This window comes from Hibiscus syriacus, unplaced genomic scaffold (genome assembly GCF_006381635.1).
Source record: "Hibiscus syriacus cultivar Baekdansim isolate YM2019G1 unplaced genomic scaffold, ASM638163v2 tig00002237_pilon, whole genome shotgun sequence".
In the NCBI taxonomy this organism is placed as follows: domain Eukaryota; kingdom Viridiplantae; phylum Streptophyta; class Magnoliopsida; order Malvales; family Malvaceae; genus Hibiscus; species Hibiscus syriacus.
The window spans coordinates 15,604,566-15,620,441 of NW_024061918.1; the positions used below are offsets into that span (position 1 = coordinate 15,604,566).

Sequence of the window (15,876 nt, forward strand, 5' to 3'; positions counted from 1 at the left end):
ACTAGATAGTTGATAACTCCGTAAAAAGACTATATTTTAGGTCTTTTTACTTAAGTTATTGATTGTCTAAAAGCCATTGGCATAGAATTTTAACTCCATATAGTTGCATTTAGGACATATTTTCATGTGGTGGATAAGTTTTGCCGAGGCAAAGTTTATTTGATTAAACTGATGATGTTGATGAGAAAGGTTGTTTGTTGAATGTGATAATGCAGGAAATGTCTGAGGAAAAATTTATTTGTCGACACAAATCTTGCAAGTCTGACGTGAATCTGACGAACTGCTGACATCACCTGCCAGGTGCTTGATTGACCTCACGTGCAAGAAATCCCCCAAAAGTCTGACAACAGTCAGCCGTCTTTCCATTTATAGTTGCACAAGAAAAAATGGTTATTTAGGGGAATTTAATAATGTGAAACCCTAGGAAAATTCCCATTATAAATACCTAGTCACAGCCGCCAAAACGAGGAAGGAGAAGGGAGAATCATACAAAGAAAATACCCCAGGTTTGGAAAAAGGCAGTCATGGCATCCTTTTTCTCACCGCCCCCACTCGTCTGTCCTTGGTGCCCTCCATAGCCAGGCTTCACCAGGGCGGCGACCAGACCCTCGAGAGAGGCTGTTGCACTGGAGCAATCATAGTGGTGGTCTGATGTCACGAAAAAGCTCTGTTCTGGGAGTTTTTCTTCCTCTTGTTCTTTATGTTTTATTTTTCAAAGGGCTTGTACTTAATGAATATTTTTGGGATGATGTTAACCATACCATGAACTATTTTATTTGGTGTTGGGAATGCTTGGATGATATTTTATTTTAGCATTAATGAATGATTAAGTATGGTTTGTTAAGTGTTGTTTTGTTCACTGTTTTAACCTTTTGCCTTGACACTGTAAGAGCTTCGAGAGATTGCCTAGTGCCTAGGCGGAATATTTCTAGACCTTGTAAGAGCTATCGATAGATTATCATTTTTCTAAAAATTGATTCTTAGATTCGAGAGAATTAAGATGGATCTACATGAACAATGGAATGGATCATGGATGGTGATGTTCTAACTTGTCTACTTTAGAGATAAGGAGAGGGTTTTAATCGACTAAAACGGATAAACGCTTGAGTAGGATAGACAACAACTATAGTTCACGCAGAGTGGTATTGCCACAACAACAGTCTGACAAACTAAGGGTTGTAGCTCACGCCGAGTGGTATTGCCATAGCAACCATCTAAGAATACTCAGTAATCCTGTCGGGCAGCCTAAGCATAGCATACCAAATCATTCTTAGCATAAAATAACTTATCACCGTAGAAAATTAAACCCAAGTGCCCCGTTAGAAGTCTGATTGTGAGAGGTTTCCAGTTTATTTACAGAGTTTTGATAACTTTAGCCTTAACAACTTTTATTTATTTACCTTTGCATATTTTTCTTGTCTTGACCATACTTTTCTCGATCTGTTCATACCATTTGCCATTGCATATTTTCCTTGTTTATATCATTAGACTTATATAATTAGGATTATTTAGTGACACCTATTACAAGCTATAATAATCTTTTAAAAGCCCTCCAATCCCTGTGGAGGCAATAACTCACTCACTACTATATTACTTGCATCGATTATGTATTTTTGCACAGATTTGCTTGCCTTGGCATATATATTTACAAGCGATCAAGTTTTTGACACCGTTGCCGGGGATTGGCAATTGGTGTTTTTAAAAGTTTTGTTGTAGCATTATCTTGTTTCTTTATTATTATATTTTTATTTTTATTTTAATGGATTTATTCGCTATTTTTGTTTACCCTTTTCAGGTGTCTGATTGCATAACTTATAGAAGTCCCAAGGAACCATTATCTCATTTTGAACCTGATGTCGAAAAAAAATTCTATCAAAGAGAATTTGTTTAAGGAGCTCAAAAAACTATATACGAAGTTCAAAATGAAGCGGAGAAACCTGAAGAATTAAATGTCACGACAAATAAAAAGGCAAATAATGCTACAAAACCACGAACTATTAGAGATCACTTAGCTCCCACCTTGGATGACCTTATGCCTGCTATTGTAGCTCCCAAGATTCAGGCAGACCACTTCGAGCTCAAACCGGTTATGTTTGACATAATGGACTTGACTAGACAGTTTGGTGGTGCTCCTCATAAAGATGCAAGGCAACATGTTCGAGTATTTTTGGAGGTCTGTGACTCCTTTCGACAACAAGGTGTGCATGAATATGTTTTTAGACTGAAGTTATTTCCATATTCTTTGAAAGATCATGCCAGGGCATAGCTTAATGGACTACCTTCAGGCTCGATAAGGTCTTGGGTAGATTTGTGCAAACAATTTTTACTATGGCATAATCCACCCAATATGAACAGCCATCTCAGGAATGCCATAATATCTTTTTGCCAAGGCGATGAAGAGTCTATGTACGAGTTCTAGGACCGATACAAAAGTTTTCTTTGCAAGTGCACCAATCATGGATTCCATGACTGGACTCAAATTGTGATGTTCTAGAATGGAGTCAATGCACCCACTCGCATGATGTTGGATGCCTCGGCGAATGGTACTCTGCTTGACATATCACTCAAGGAATCGTTTGATATCCTTGATAGGATAGCCAAAAACGATTATCAATTCCCTTCTACAAGGCTTGGAACCGGAAGAAAAGTTTCTTGGGCATTTGAACTTGATGACAAGGATTCAGTGTCTGCCCAACTTTCTGCCATAACAAATATGTTGAAAATTTTGCAGCGTTCCGGCGAGGTGAAGGAAGTCAAGGTAACCAGCTCAGCATGCAATTTTTGCCACGGTAACCATCATGAAAGTAAATGCCCAGAAAACCTGGAGTCTATCAATTTCGTGGGCAATTTTAATAGAAGCAACAACAACCCCTACTCTAATACATACAGTACTGGATTGCGACAACATCCAAATTTTTTGTGGGGTAATCAAGGGACCAACAACAACCATGCATGCAACCTTAACATGCCACAACAAAGTATTTCTGAACCGAAAAATTTTCAGCATCAACAGATGTCCTGGAAAAATACTAACAAGGGTTCAGCATCGTTCACAAATTCTAATTCCCTCGAAGCTTCACTGCAAGATTTTATTGCCTCGAAAAAAGAATTCATGACTTCAACTAAGGCCTTGCTTCATAAACACTCTTCAACAATTAAAAGACAAGGCATATTGTTGCAAAGTCAGAGAACTTTATTACGAAGTCATAGCTCATCTTTGATAGTATTGGAGAACCAAGTGAGCCAAACTGCCAATTCATTACATGCTTGCCTACAAAGAAGCCTCCCTAGTGATATTGAGGTCACTAAGCCTCATGAAAATGAGCAATGCAGTACGCTTACAATGAGGAGTGGTACCCAACTCAATCAAGAAAATATTCGCCGCGACACTATACCAGAAGAATCTGAAGGTCAAGCTGAACTTTTTGTACAAGAAGAATTGCCTATGGAGAAGGAAAAGGACGAGGGTTTAACAAGTCATCCTGCTGATGTTGGAAAATTTATTGCCATGACAAAAGTTTCACCCCCACCTGCAACAGATAACGTCAGGCCCCGTCAACCTTTCCCTCCACGATTAAAGGAGCATAACGAAGAGATCCTATTCCACTACAATTCAGCTTCATGTGGAGAGCACTTTAAAGGAGATAGGACTACTGCAAAGGTTCTACAATTCAGATGTGAAAGATACGAACTGCCAGGACAAAATATTTTGAAGGTGGAACTGTTATATGTGTGGGGCACTTTGGTCTATACTGGTGCTCCGATAGAACACGAAAAAACTGACATATCATTTTAGGATGTTTAGAGTTTGCATCCCTTCAACCCTCTTTATTTTTTTGTCATGGCAAAATTAATATTTTATTTGTTTGTTTGTTTGTTTTTCTTTTCTTTATTTCTTTTTTTACTTTTAATATTAGTTTTTTTTATAAGAACAGGCTCCCAAGCATGTGGACAAGAGTAAATCCCCTGTGGATGTTGCACCCACTTAGAAAGAAGACTCAATTGGTGTTGGCACAAATGATTACATTACTGATGATTTCCACCCATCTGCACAAATGCCAAGGTAAATTGCAACACCTCTGATCAAGCATCGCCTGAAGAGAATAACAAATCACGTTTGGACTTCTCCACCTGAGGAATCTGCGTAAAACAACCCCACCACCATCAAATTAGATGTTAGTCAAGGTACCTTACATTACATTTCATCTTTAGTTTAGTCTTCATGCATTGAGGACAATGCATCTCTCAATTTTGGGGGAGGTGTTGTACTCCATACTTAGTTTTTTTTATAATAATTGGTTGAAATATTTGATTTCATTTTAGTTTTTTTTATAATAATTGGTTGAAATATTTGATTTCATGGCATAAGTTTCATTAGGATAGTTGTTGGAAAAAGTTGATGATGCCCAATGATGAAAGCAAATTTTATTGCCTAGGCCAGAATTATTTTACATGACTGTTAAAGGCTAGAACCAACCTTAGGACTTGATTTTTTGTAACTCTTTGAACACGATTGTATGTTTTCTCTGCTTAAGGTGCTTAGAAAAGTTTAGGAAAGAACTTTTTGTTCGTCTTGACATTAAATGTTTAAAATGCTAAATTTAACTCCTTAATGTTTTGAATTGTGTTGAATTACAAATAAATGTCTCGGCTTAACTGTAGAGGGACACTCTACTGTGCAATGGTATGACCTAAAAAAATTCCTTAAATAATTGGTTGCCTCAGCATATGAGTGAATGAAAGCAGTCATGGGATGACTCTACCTGACTAGTTCGAGGTGGAAGGTATGCTCCCTTTCACCTAGAGTGTGGGATGGTAGGTGTGATGGGCTGACTCCCCTTGAAGCAGTGTTAAAAAAACTCTACCTGGCTAGCTCGGGGGTGGAAGGTATGCTCCCTTTCACTTAGAGTGTGGGATGGTAGTGTGATGAGCTGACTCTCCTTGAAGAAAAAAAATTGAAGTTACATGTTGAAAACAAATAGAAGTGAAACTATGCTAGATGAATAGTTTGATGCCATGGCAAAACAGAAGCACTTACTTATGAGTTTTCTAACTATGTTAAAGCATAGACTGCTATACAATCATGCACACACACACCGACAAAGAATCTTCACCTGGGAAATGTACTTGACTTCTCGTATAGTCTACCATGTTGAGACTAAACTTTTTTGATAAGGGCTGAAATTTTAAACCACATGATTGTCTTAATTATTTGCTCTGCCATGGCAACTTATTTCTCAATTTCTTATTATCCATTGCCTGAGGACAAGCAATAACTTAAGTTTGGGGGTGTGATAACTCCGTAAAAAGACTATATTTTAGGTCTTTTTACTTAAGTTATTGATTGTCTAAAAGCCATTGACATAGCATTTTAGCTTCATATAGTTGCATTTAGGACATATTTTCATGTGGTGGATAAGTTTTATGAGGAAAAGTTTATTTGATTAAACTGATGCTGCTGGTGAGAAAGGTTGTTTGTTGATTGTGATGATGCAGGAAATGTCTGAGGAAAACTTTATTTGTCGACACAAATTAATTTGATAGGGCCAATGGAACAAAAAAGACGAAGACAGTGAAGAACATATTTTCCTTGCCAAGGCAAGGAAAATCTTACAAGTCTGATGTGAATCTGACGAACTGCTGACGTCACCTGCCAGCTGATTGATTGACCTCACGTGCAATAAATCCCCCAAAATTCTGACAACAGCAAGTCACCTTTCCATTTATAGCTGGACAAGAAAAAATGGTTATTTAGGGGGTATTTAATGATGAGAAACCCTAGGAAAATTTCCATTATAAATACCCAGTCACAACCGCCAAAAAGAGGAAGGAGAAGGGAGAATCATACAAAGAAAATACCCTAGGTTTGGAAAAAGGAGGTGCGGTATCCTTTTTCTCACCGCCCCCACTCGTCTGTCTGTGGTGCCCTCCACAGCCAGGCTTCGCCGGGTCGGTGGCTAGACCCTCGAGAGCGGTTGGTGAACTGGAGCAGTCATGGTGGTGGTCTGATTCCACGAAAGAGCTCTGTTCTGGGAGTTTTTCTTCCTCTTGTTCTTCATGCTTTATTTTTCTAAGGGCTTGTACTTAATGAATATTTTTGGGATGATGTTAACCACACCATGAACTGTTTTATTTGGTGTTGGGAATGCTTGGATGATATTTTATTTTACCATTAATGAATGATTAAGTATGTTTTGTTAAGTGTTGTTTTGTTCACTGTTTTAACCTTTTGCCTTGACACTGTAAGAGCTTCGAGAGATTGCCTGGTGCCTAGGCGGAATATTTCTAGACCTTGTAAGAGCTTTCGAGAGATTACCGTTTTCCTAGAAATTGATTCTTAGATTCGAGAGAATTAAGATAGATCTACGTGAACAATGGAATGGATCTGGGATGGTATGTTCTAACTTGTCTACCTTAGAGATAAGGAGAGGGTTTCAATCGACTAAAAGAGAAAAAAGCTTGAGTAGGATAGACAACGACTATAGTTCACGCAGAGGGGTATTGCCACAACAACAGTCTGACAAACTAAGGGTTGTAGCTCACACCGAGTGGTATTGCCATAGTAACTGTCTAAGAATACTCAATAATCCTGTCGGGCAGCCTAAGCATAGCATACCAAATCATTCTAAGCATGAAATAACTTATCACTGTAGCAATCAAACCCAAGTGCCCCGTTAGAAGTCTGATTGTGAGAGGTTTCCAATTTATTTACAGAGTTTTGATAACTTTAGCCTTGACAACTTTTTTTTGATTACCTTTGCATATTTTTCTTGTCTTGGCCATACTTTTCTCAATCTATTCATACCCTTTGCCATTGTATATTTTCCTTGTTTATATACTTTACATGTCCACTAATAATAAACTCAAGACGTACTCAAAAACTGGAGTTGGTCTGGAAGGCAATCTAAAGGATTGCTCCTCAAAATGCTCCTCCTACAATCTTGCGAACGGAAATGAATTCTGAACTTTGAGTTCACAAGCTCAGTGTCACACTAATAATCAAACTATACTACATGCATCCTCTATATGCACATGCCATTGAACATAACTCTTATCATACGAGTATGCTAAGATAATCATACATATAGAGGTTGGCATCATGGTGTGGTCGGAGGGTTTCGCTACATATTAGAGACACACACCCCTCTAGCCTACCTAGGGTGGGATCCAAAATTCTACATCGAAAATGCACATCTGGCTAATTTACTCCATCTAGTATTGGGGCATTTAAGCCCAGTTAGCAAAGAAGCTTCTAGTGCACTAACTTGGGTTTGGCCAAACATTCTAACATATAATCGTTCATTTTGTTACTAGAGCGGCTCAGGTGTCCATCATTTTCCGAGCATAGAAAAAGGAAAATCTTATAATTCCCTAGGTCATAGGATTTCTAGGTGAGAATTTCCATTATTAAGATTGTTTCCACTTAATATTTTATTAGAGATAAAAATGATTTTTTTGGGTCATTCGACAATGTCTCTAATCACCCAAAATTTCTTGTTTCCAAAAGTTTGATGGTATAGATACTGACCCTCTCATTATCTATATTGACCCATTAATATTAATACTCTACTTAGAGTATAGCTTATTTCAACTATGGAAAAAGAGATAGTATCGATACTCTTATATTAGTATCGATACTCCCAAGTTAATGTATCGATACTGACCAGGGTATATATATACTAAATTTGGGTTCAATGTTTAAAAATTAATCTCATTTCCAAAGATAATCGTACATTCCATGAACAAAACTAACCCTGTTAGATAGATAGTTTTTTCTAATATTAGATTATAATCAATTACCGAGTATAACGGCGCCCCCTTAGGAGAAGCGATAAACCCTACTTCGCTCCTCTCAAAACGATCAAAAAGAAATTCGATTGGATAAGAAGAGTATACTGCATGGACAACAAATTAGCAGTGCTCAAGGGTCTACCTGAAGTTGATAAGAACCGAATGTCCGCCATGATCGACCACCTTCAGCTTCGTGACAGGTGATTCACCCTCTTTCATTTCTTAATTTTGTTGAGAAATAGAGGTTTTTTTTGGTAAGATCATTTGGTGGGTCCCTGTTATTTTCCATCATTATTAGTTTCTTCAGATTGTGAGCAATGCAGATTTCCGATTTCAATTATAGGTATTTTGATCTAATGAGATGTTAAAGTGTTGTTCTCCTTAGAACCGCAACAGCACTTTTCGATGTTGTCTTGGACGTTTAGGGAACTTAATTTCTATACTTTGAAGCCCTTTTTATGAAGCTTTATATAGTATTATGCACCCATTTCATTGTAATCCGTAACGGATCTAGAAATTTAAGAATACGGTCTAAACTTTTAATATTATTTTCTTAAAAATAACGGGCATACAATTTTTTGATTTTTTCCATTTTTCTTAAAATATTAAACTAAATTTCACATTTTCTCGTAAATAATGGAATGTACTTGGCTCCTTATTGTACCGTATATTACATGGATTCAATATGATCACCGTATTTTACATGTACATGTACTTATTTCAATTTTATGTCATTTCCTTTTTAGATCTTTTTGTTTCTATTATCTTATGGTGTCGTATGCATGAGTTTGGGAAAATTTTGATGGTTATGCCATTGTCATATTCACACTTGTTGGCGTTGTTAGCATAGAGACCGATATCTTGTCCACAGCATCAGCCAAGAAATAAAGTCTGGGACGGAAGTGATTTCACTCAATCCCGTAGTTTCCATGTTTATTAGAGTGCCAATTCCCCTTGGCAAAAAGAAACCATTGTTCTAGAGATAGAGATATATCTATTGACTTGATTGTTTCCTTAATTGTTGTCCAGTTTGAGAATGTACAATTCGCTTGTGGAGAGATGCTTCACCGACTGTGTTGAAAACTTCACTCGCAAGACATTGCAGAAGCAAGAGGAGACCTGCGCGACACGATGTGCCGAGAAGTTCTTGAAGCACTCGATGCGTTTGGGCATGAGGTTTGCTGAGCTTAACTCCCAGGCAGGGACCCAAGATTAATGGTAATAAGAACACACCATGAGTAGCGGCTTCGTTAGATGCAGGGCCAGGGGTCGACATTTCTTGTTATCTTTCACTGTCGAATCAATATTTGTTGTGATAAGAGCAAGGTCGTTGATTCATCTTGCTGTTAATGAGCTAGAAATTGAGAGATCACTCTTTTTTCCTATTACATTGTACTCCAGATTTGCCTTTTTCTTTGGGAATTAAACTCTGTTGTGGTGACCAAATGAAAAAGCTAAGACACTTCTTCATCAAACAAACGTTACAGCCTTGGCCAATTCAAATAATCTAACAAGGCCAGTTACATAGAAAAGACAAAGTTACGAGTACCAAGTCAATTAAGTGTGAGAAGGTTCATCAAAATCACACAGGACAATAAATTAAAGTTATTAAAGTTGGCCAAAGAAAACACGTGCCGGAAGGTTTGGATTTGCAGCGATCGAATTTCCAACTTTAACGCTGGCCCTTGATAAACTGAATAGCTGCAGGCCTCGTGACCTGCCACCATTGAAATCTGTCAGTCCAACTGTTACTGTATATTTATATCAGAAAATATTTTATATTTTAGCTGAAGAGTTGGATTTCATCTTTGTCTAACTTCTATCCATTGAAGTTTTGGTGAGGAAAACCCAACTTACTTGGATCGGTAGAGGTGATGACACCCGTTCGATTGAAATCACAGTTGAAGTCACGATGACCATTGGCTTGATAGTAAGCGTTCATTGCGTACGATGCATGTGACCTCACATTATTGGGATTAAAGCAGGCCTCGCCTGCTTGGATCGGCTTACAATCCAACCCGCTACTGCACACGTAATCGATGTTCGCTTGCAACGCCGCATCACTGGAGTCTGATTTTGGCACGCACCACTTCCCTGAACTAGCTGATGGTGCCTCCGCCGTCTGTGGAGCCGCCGTTGGAGCCAGCCCCTACGTCACAAAACTCTATATGAAATTGCATTGAATATCTCTGACAGCACCTTTTTCAGACAAATAAGAAAAGAGCGGGAAGAAGAGTTATTTGGTTAGGTGACAGCTAAGCCACGTACGGCATATCTTCATTTATCAAAGTTGGCTATGATAAAGCTGTCATGTGTCAGAAACCAGAAGCATTAAATTTCAAACATTTTTACTGTAACTAACGTTAATGGAGACCAAATCCAATGAACCAAAATTACCTGATCATGGCGGAGAATCCCACGTCGTAAACAAGAGTAAAATCGGGTTTAAACAACCCGAAATTTCGCTCTGAAACAGATTCTTTGAGGTTCTCGTTAAACAAAGCGAAAATGTAGGTTTCGAAAGTACTGTTGGGCATCAAAGGTGTCCCTTTCCCAGAGTTGACGTGCTCCCGTTGGACGATAACGCATTCTTCACGCTCACACTGGGTTGACCCGGCTCAACTACAGAAGGCCACCCGGTTTCAGCCACCATGATCACCACATCCTCATACCCGACCCGTTTCATTGCGGAATAAACTGCATCCAGTTGCGCATCGAACATGGTATAGTTAACTCCAGTGCCCGCGTCCAAAACGTTGTCGTTTAGTTTGAACAAAGCGTAGTCGCCGTTTGAGGCATGAAGTCGAAATATGAGTATGGGTTTACCATGAAAGGCGATTTTGTTTGCTTGTGGAACTCCAAAATCGGAGCGAATATGAGCTTGTCGTATCCTTTGCGAAACTTCCCCGAACTCGGCGGCTCCGACGTGGACAAGATCCCGAGTGAATGCGGCGTCGATACTCTGATACTGGAAGCGTTAGCCGAATCGAGAGCAGATGTGAGCGCCTTCATGGCGGGCAAAAGGTGAGCAATGATGAGGGTTTTATCCGACGTAACCATGATTTCATTCCCGACGGTGATGTATCTGATGATTGTTTCCAGGTGATACGACAATTTGTTATTTTCAATCCAAGCTTGAGTTCCTGGGAGTTTAACGAGGGGTAGGATGTCACCGTTTCCAACTGTAACGGTAACGGAGATTCCCGCAGCTAAAGCTTTAAGGATGTCGGGATTCGCGTCGAATATCTTAATCCGGTCGATGTTTGTTTCGGTTTTGAGAAAGTTTGCCACTTGTGTCGGAGTTGGGAGGTTGTCTGCGACGGTTCCATAGTTGACACCGATTGACTATGCGGCGATTGCAGTGAAAGAGAAAAAAGAAACGTGGCAGTTGAATAAGAAGAGGAAGAATAAGAGCTTATTTGCAGAGAGGATTGCCATTTTCATATCTCTGAGAGAGGAACAAAGACTAATAGACAGTGATTGGTGAGTGATCAATTATAATCCGATGACTAGTGATGATTTAACTCAGTTTTTTTTATGTGGAAAATAACGACTCTCATTAATTCAGAATTGCATCAGACAATACAACTGAAGCAACACATTCAGAAATTATAGAATGAAAACTAAATGGAGCACCAGAAATATATGCAAAATTAGCGAGCGCATGTGCCGCACCATTAGCCTCCCTTCAAATGAAACCAACTGAAAAATGTAGATGAGCATCAAGAAGTTATCAAGCTTCATGGAGGTAAAACCGGACAACTGAGCGATCGGAATTCTGATTTTGAAGCTGTTGGACAGTGTTAAAGGAATAACTCTCTATCATTACTGCACGGAGATCCATTTCTACCACTAGCCGAACACCGTGGGAGAGGGCCAAAGCTTCAACAATACCACTATGTCGAGAGTACGGAATTGGAATCGCACGACCAGCAATAACTCCACCGTCGCTATCTCGAATGATGACACCGATTGAGGACGTGGCAGGTGGCCGGGGACATGCTCCGTCAACATTAATTTTGAGCACCCCCTCAGTGGTTTTGACCTTCAGTGAGGTTGTATTCCGGCTTCCATTGACACCGAAGAAGCCCAGCAGTAGACACAGAAACGTTATATGCAGATTGTAACGCTTCAGCCGAAAGAATTATTTGCCAGCCTGAGAGCAAAGAACCATCATGGAAAAGCTTGTTTCGATGATGCCAAATTTTCCATATAAGTAGAAGGAAGATAAAAAATTGGACAGGTAAAATATTCATCAAATGCTCCAGCCATGCCCCACACGAAGTAAATCCACCATTAAACAGAACATCAAGGAAGCCGGCTTCAACAAATATAGGAGTGACTAGATGGCAATCTCGCAATGCATGAGAGACAGATTCATCAACTGATCCGCACAAACAGTAATGTATTCCACTAGCACCAATCTGAAATCGGACAGCGGAGAATGGTTTGAGCGTCGACAGAGATAAAAATCTGCTCAACTAAAGTGCCATTCCATTGTGGTATTCTCGTGATCTTGAATTCACCACATAAAATTAGATTTGGGGCACTGTCTACATATTCCGATTGAAGTTAAATAGGATGAGTCCCTCCCCATTGAGCCTGATGCAAAGGAGTTGTGCTATCAATGCTAATCCTCTAATGAAATGAAGGATCTACCATATTTGTTTACCCAACATCGCAACATTAAATGATGTAGGCTGAATCTGCACGCTTTCATGGAAGTGAGTATATAACCTTATTGTGTCCCGATCTAGGATTGACAAGTACTGATGTCCTTGAATTATAAGTTTGGGCTGAAACAAAGATAAGAAGAAATGGAATTAATAATGGAATAAGCAATGATTAAATAAAAATAAGAAAATGAAAAAAAGATATAAAAGAGATGGTTGCGGAATTTGGAGTTGATGATGGCATTGATGAAGGATGTTGATAATGGTTGATGATGAAATGGCAATGGTGGTGATGTTGTATCTCACACACGCCAAAGAGGAAACTATGCTATGAAGCACAATCCCGATCTTCACAAACTTGCTTGAGGGGTAGTAGTAGTGTCTTCAACCCACTAGATATAAATCTAGGAATTTAGGAATCAAGATAGAAGGTATGACGCCACAAGTATATGAATTATACTTGCTTAATCGATAAAGTTCACAAAGAACTTTGAAGAGAAATTAACTCACAAGAGCTTGTTTAATATTTAAGATGAGATGATTAAAATGATGGCAAGCCTCTCAATTTATAGGAAATGAGAGGGATTGACCGAATGGTTACATAGTGTTTCGACTAAGTACGTGTCTCTATGGAAGTACATATTGATTCATAATGAAAAGAGAAGTTCCTTGGCCTAGTGTTGGTTCAGCTAACCCTTAATGAAGGGGCTTCATGTTTCGGCAAAGGGTGGGGAGACATCTCCCTTGGCCAAATGTGCATGTTGGTTCATCTTTAAATCTTCTCATGTGCATTCTCATGTTTGGCGCCAAAGCTCTCATTTGGTGTGGCCGAATAGGCATGGAGCTTTATCTCATGTCCTTTAAAGATTTAGACCTCCAATGGGTGTGATCTCTTCACCAACGTGTTCCTTGGTGAAAGGGTATCTTCATGGGCAGCATCATTCATGAAAGGTCACAATGTTTGGAAATGTAACCTTTCATGTTTGGGCTAGTTCTGGTGTGAATGAGTTGGAGGTGAGTTGGCCATAAATGAGTTGTAGCATGGTGAACGTTATGGCAGCTCCTTGTTAAAGGTACCTCTTGAGGTGGAAACAATTCGCGAAAAGGTACGATTTCACAAAATTTAAATTATGACATATTTGAAGTGTCCTAAGTGGTGATGATGATGGTGAAGCTCCCCAGCTGAATTGAAGTCATCTTACAGATCAAATTTTCAGCTCAATCCAGCTATGAGCTCACGGGTCCCCAGACAACCTTTGACCATTGGTTCCTTATGCTCTCCTAAACGTCCCCATGTAAGTTTCCTTGTTGTTGCATGCTTCATTTAGCTCCAATATAGCTCCCAGGTTATGGTTGAATGTGCCTACATAGATAACATAAGTAAATAAACTAAGTATATAAACTTATATAATGTGTATAATATAAAGATGTAGACTATAGGTTATTTAATATTCAATATGTAACATATTAAACAACCTATTATCTAATGGTTCTTTCTCATTAAAAGATTTAAAAGCATGAATGCACTTATGAGAAAGCACTTCCCTGAATTGTTTTGCCCTTGCACGAGTGATAGGTTCTTTAGGCATGACTTTAGGATGCAATTGTATAGATGTGATCACATCATCGTCCCCTTCTTTTGAGCGATTTGTCCTCAAATCGTCGTTGTCTTCAAATGGAGAAAGATCTGAAATATTAAAAGTTGCACTTACATTGTATTCACCAGGTAGATCCAATTTGTATGCATTATCATTATCTTTTTCTTTTTTGAATTTCTTTTTCTTTTTGCTTTGCACGCCAATGACACTTTTGTTGTCAATCCAACTATGATGTGATACCACTTGATGTAGGCTGAATGTACATGCTTTGATGGAAGTAAGTAGATAACCTTATTGTATGTCGATCTAGGATTGACAGGTACTGATTTCCTTGAATTTTAAGTTTGGGCTGCAACAAAGATAAGAATAAATGGAATTAATAATGGAATAAGAAATGATTAAATAAAAATAAGAAAATGAAATAAAGATAGCAAAGAGATGGCTACGAATGGTGTATCTCAAACATGCCAAAGAGGAAACTATGCTATGAAGCACAATCCCGATCTTCACAAACTTGCTTGAGGGGTACTGGTAGTGTCTTCAACCCACTAGATATAAATCTAGGAATTTAGGAATCAAGATGGAAGGTATGATGCTACAAGTATATGAATTATGCTTGCTTAATTGATAAAGTTCACAAAGAACTTTGAAGAGAACTTAACTCACAAGAGTTTGTTTAATATATGAGATGATTACAAATGATGGCAAGCCTCTCAATTTATAGGAAATGAGGGCTTGGCGGAATGGTTACATAGTGTTTTGGTTAAGTACATGTTCTATGGAAGTACTTATTGATTCATAATGAAAAGAGAAGTCCCTTGGCTTGGTGTTTGTTCAACTAACCCTTCATGAAGGGGCTAAATGTTTCGGCAAAGGGTGGGGAGACATTTCCCTTGGCCAAATGTGCATGCTGGTTCATCTTTACATCTTTTTGGCCGAATGATGACGTGCCTCCTCATGTTTGGCGCCAAAGCTCTCATGTGGTGTGGCCGAATAGGCATGGAGCTTTATCTCATGTCCTTTGAAGATTTAGACCTCCAATGGGTGTGATCTCTTCACCAACGTGCTCCTTGGTGAAAGGGCATCTTAATGGGCAGCATCATTCATGAAAGGTCACAATATTTGGAAAGGTAACCTTTCATGTTTGGGCTAGTTCTGGTGTGAATGAGCTGGAGGTGAGCTGGTCGTAAGTGAGTTGTAGCATGGTGAACGTTATGGCAGCTCCTTGTGAAAAGGTACCTCTTGTGGTGGCAACTATTCGCGAAAAGGTTTGATTCCACAAAATTTGACTTAGGACATATTTAAAGTGTCCTAAGTGGTGGTGATGATAGTGAAGCTCCCCAGCTGAATTGAAGTCATCTTACAGATCAAATTTTCAGCTCAATCCAGCTATGAGCTCACGGGTCCCCAGACAACTTTTGACCATTGGTTCCTTATGCTCTCCTAAACGTCCCCATGTAAGTTTCCTTGTTGTTGCATGCTTCATTTAGCTCCAATATAGCTCCCAGGTTATGGTTGAATGTGCCTACATAGATAACATAAGTAAATAAACTAAGTATATAAACTTATATAATGTGTATAATATAAAGATGTGGACTATCGGTTATTTAATATTCAATATGTATCATATTAAACAACCTATTATCTAATGGTTCTTTCTCATTAAAAGATTTAAAAGCATGAATGCACTTACGAGAAAGTATTTCCCTGAATTATTTTGCCCTTTCACGAGTGATAGGTTCTTTAGGCATGACTTCAAGATGCAATTGTGTAGATGTGATCACATCATTCTCTCCTTCTTTTGAGAGATTTGT

The 15,876-nt window shown here is 38.8% G+C and overlaps 1 protein-coding gene and 1 pseudogene across 1 annotated transcript; one reads left to right on the forward strand and one right to left on the reverse strand.

Annotated features, from left to right (window-relative positions):
- Positions 1–7,899: 7,899 nt before the first annotated feature.
- LOC120143087 (mitochondrial import inner membrane translocase subunit TIM9-like) lies at positions 7,900–12,616 on the forward strand. The gene is made up of 3 exons (XM_039157506.1): positions 7,900–7,991; positions 8,821–9,040; positions 12,607–12,616. Exons 1-2 carry the CDS (start codon positions 7,900–7,902, stop codon positions 9,005–9,007), a joined length of 279 nt encoding a protein of 92 aa, XP_039013437.1. The 3' UTR covers positions 9,008–9,040; positions 12,607–12,616.
- On the reverse strand, positions 9,605–11,229 carry LOC120143076 (annotated as a pseudogene).
- Positions 12,617–15,876: the final 3,260 nt, after the last annotated feature.

Excerpts from the sequence above, each read along its gene's own strand:
- LOC120143087 (XM_039157506.1), top strand. The coding sequence starts at position 7,900 with ATGGACAACAAATTAGCAGTGCTCAAGGGTCTACCTGAAGTTGATAAG. Across the intron at positions 7,992-8,820 it reads CACCTTCAGCTTCGTGACAG|TTTGAGAATGTACAATTCGC; the intron begins GTGATTCACCCT and ends ATTGTTGTCCAG.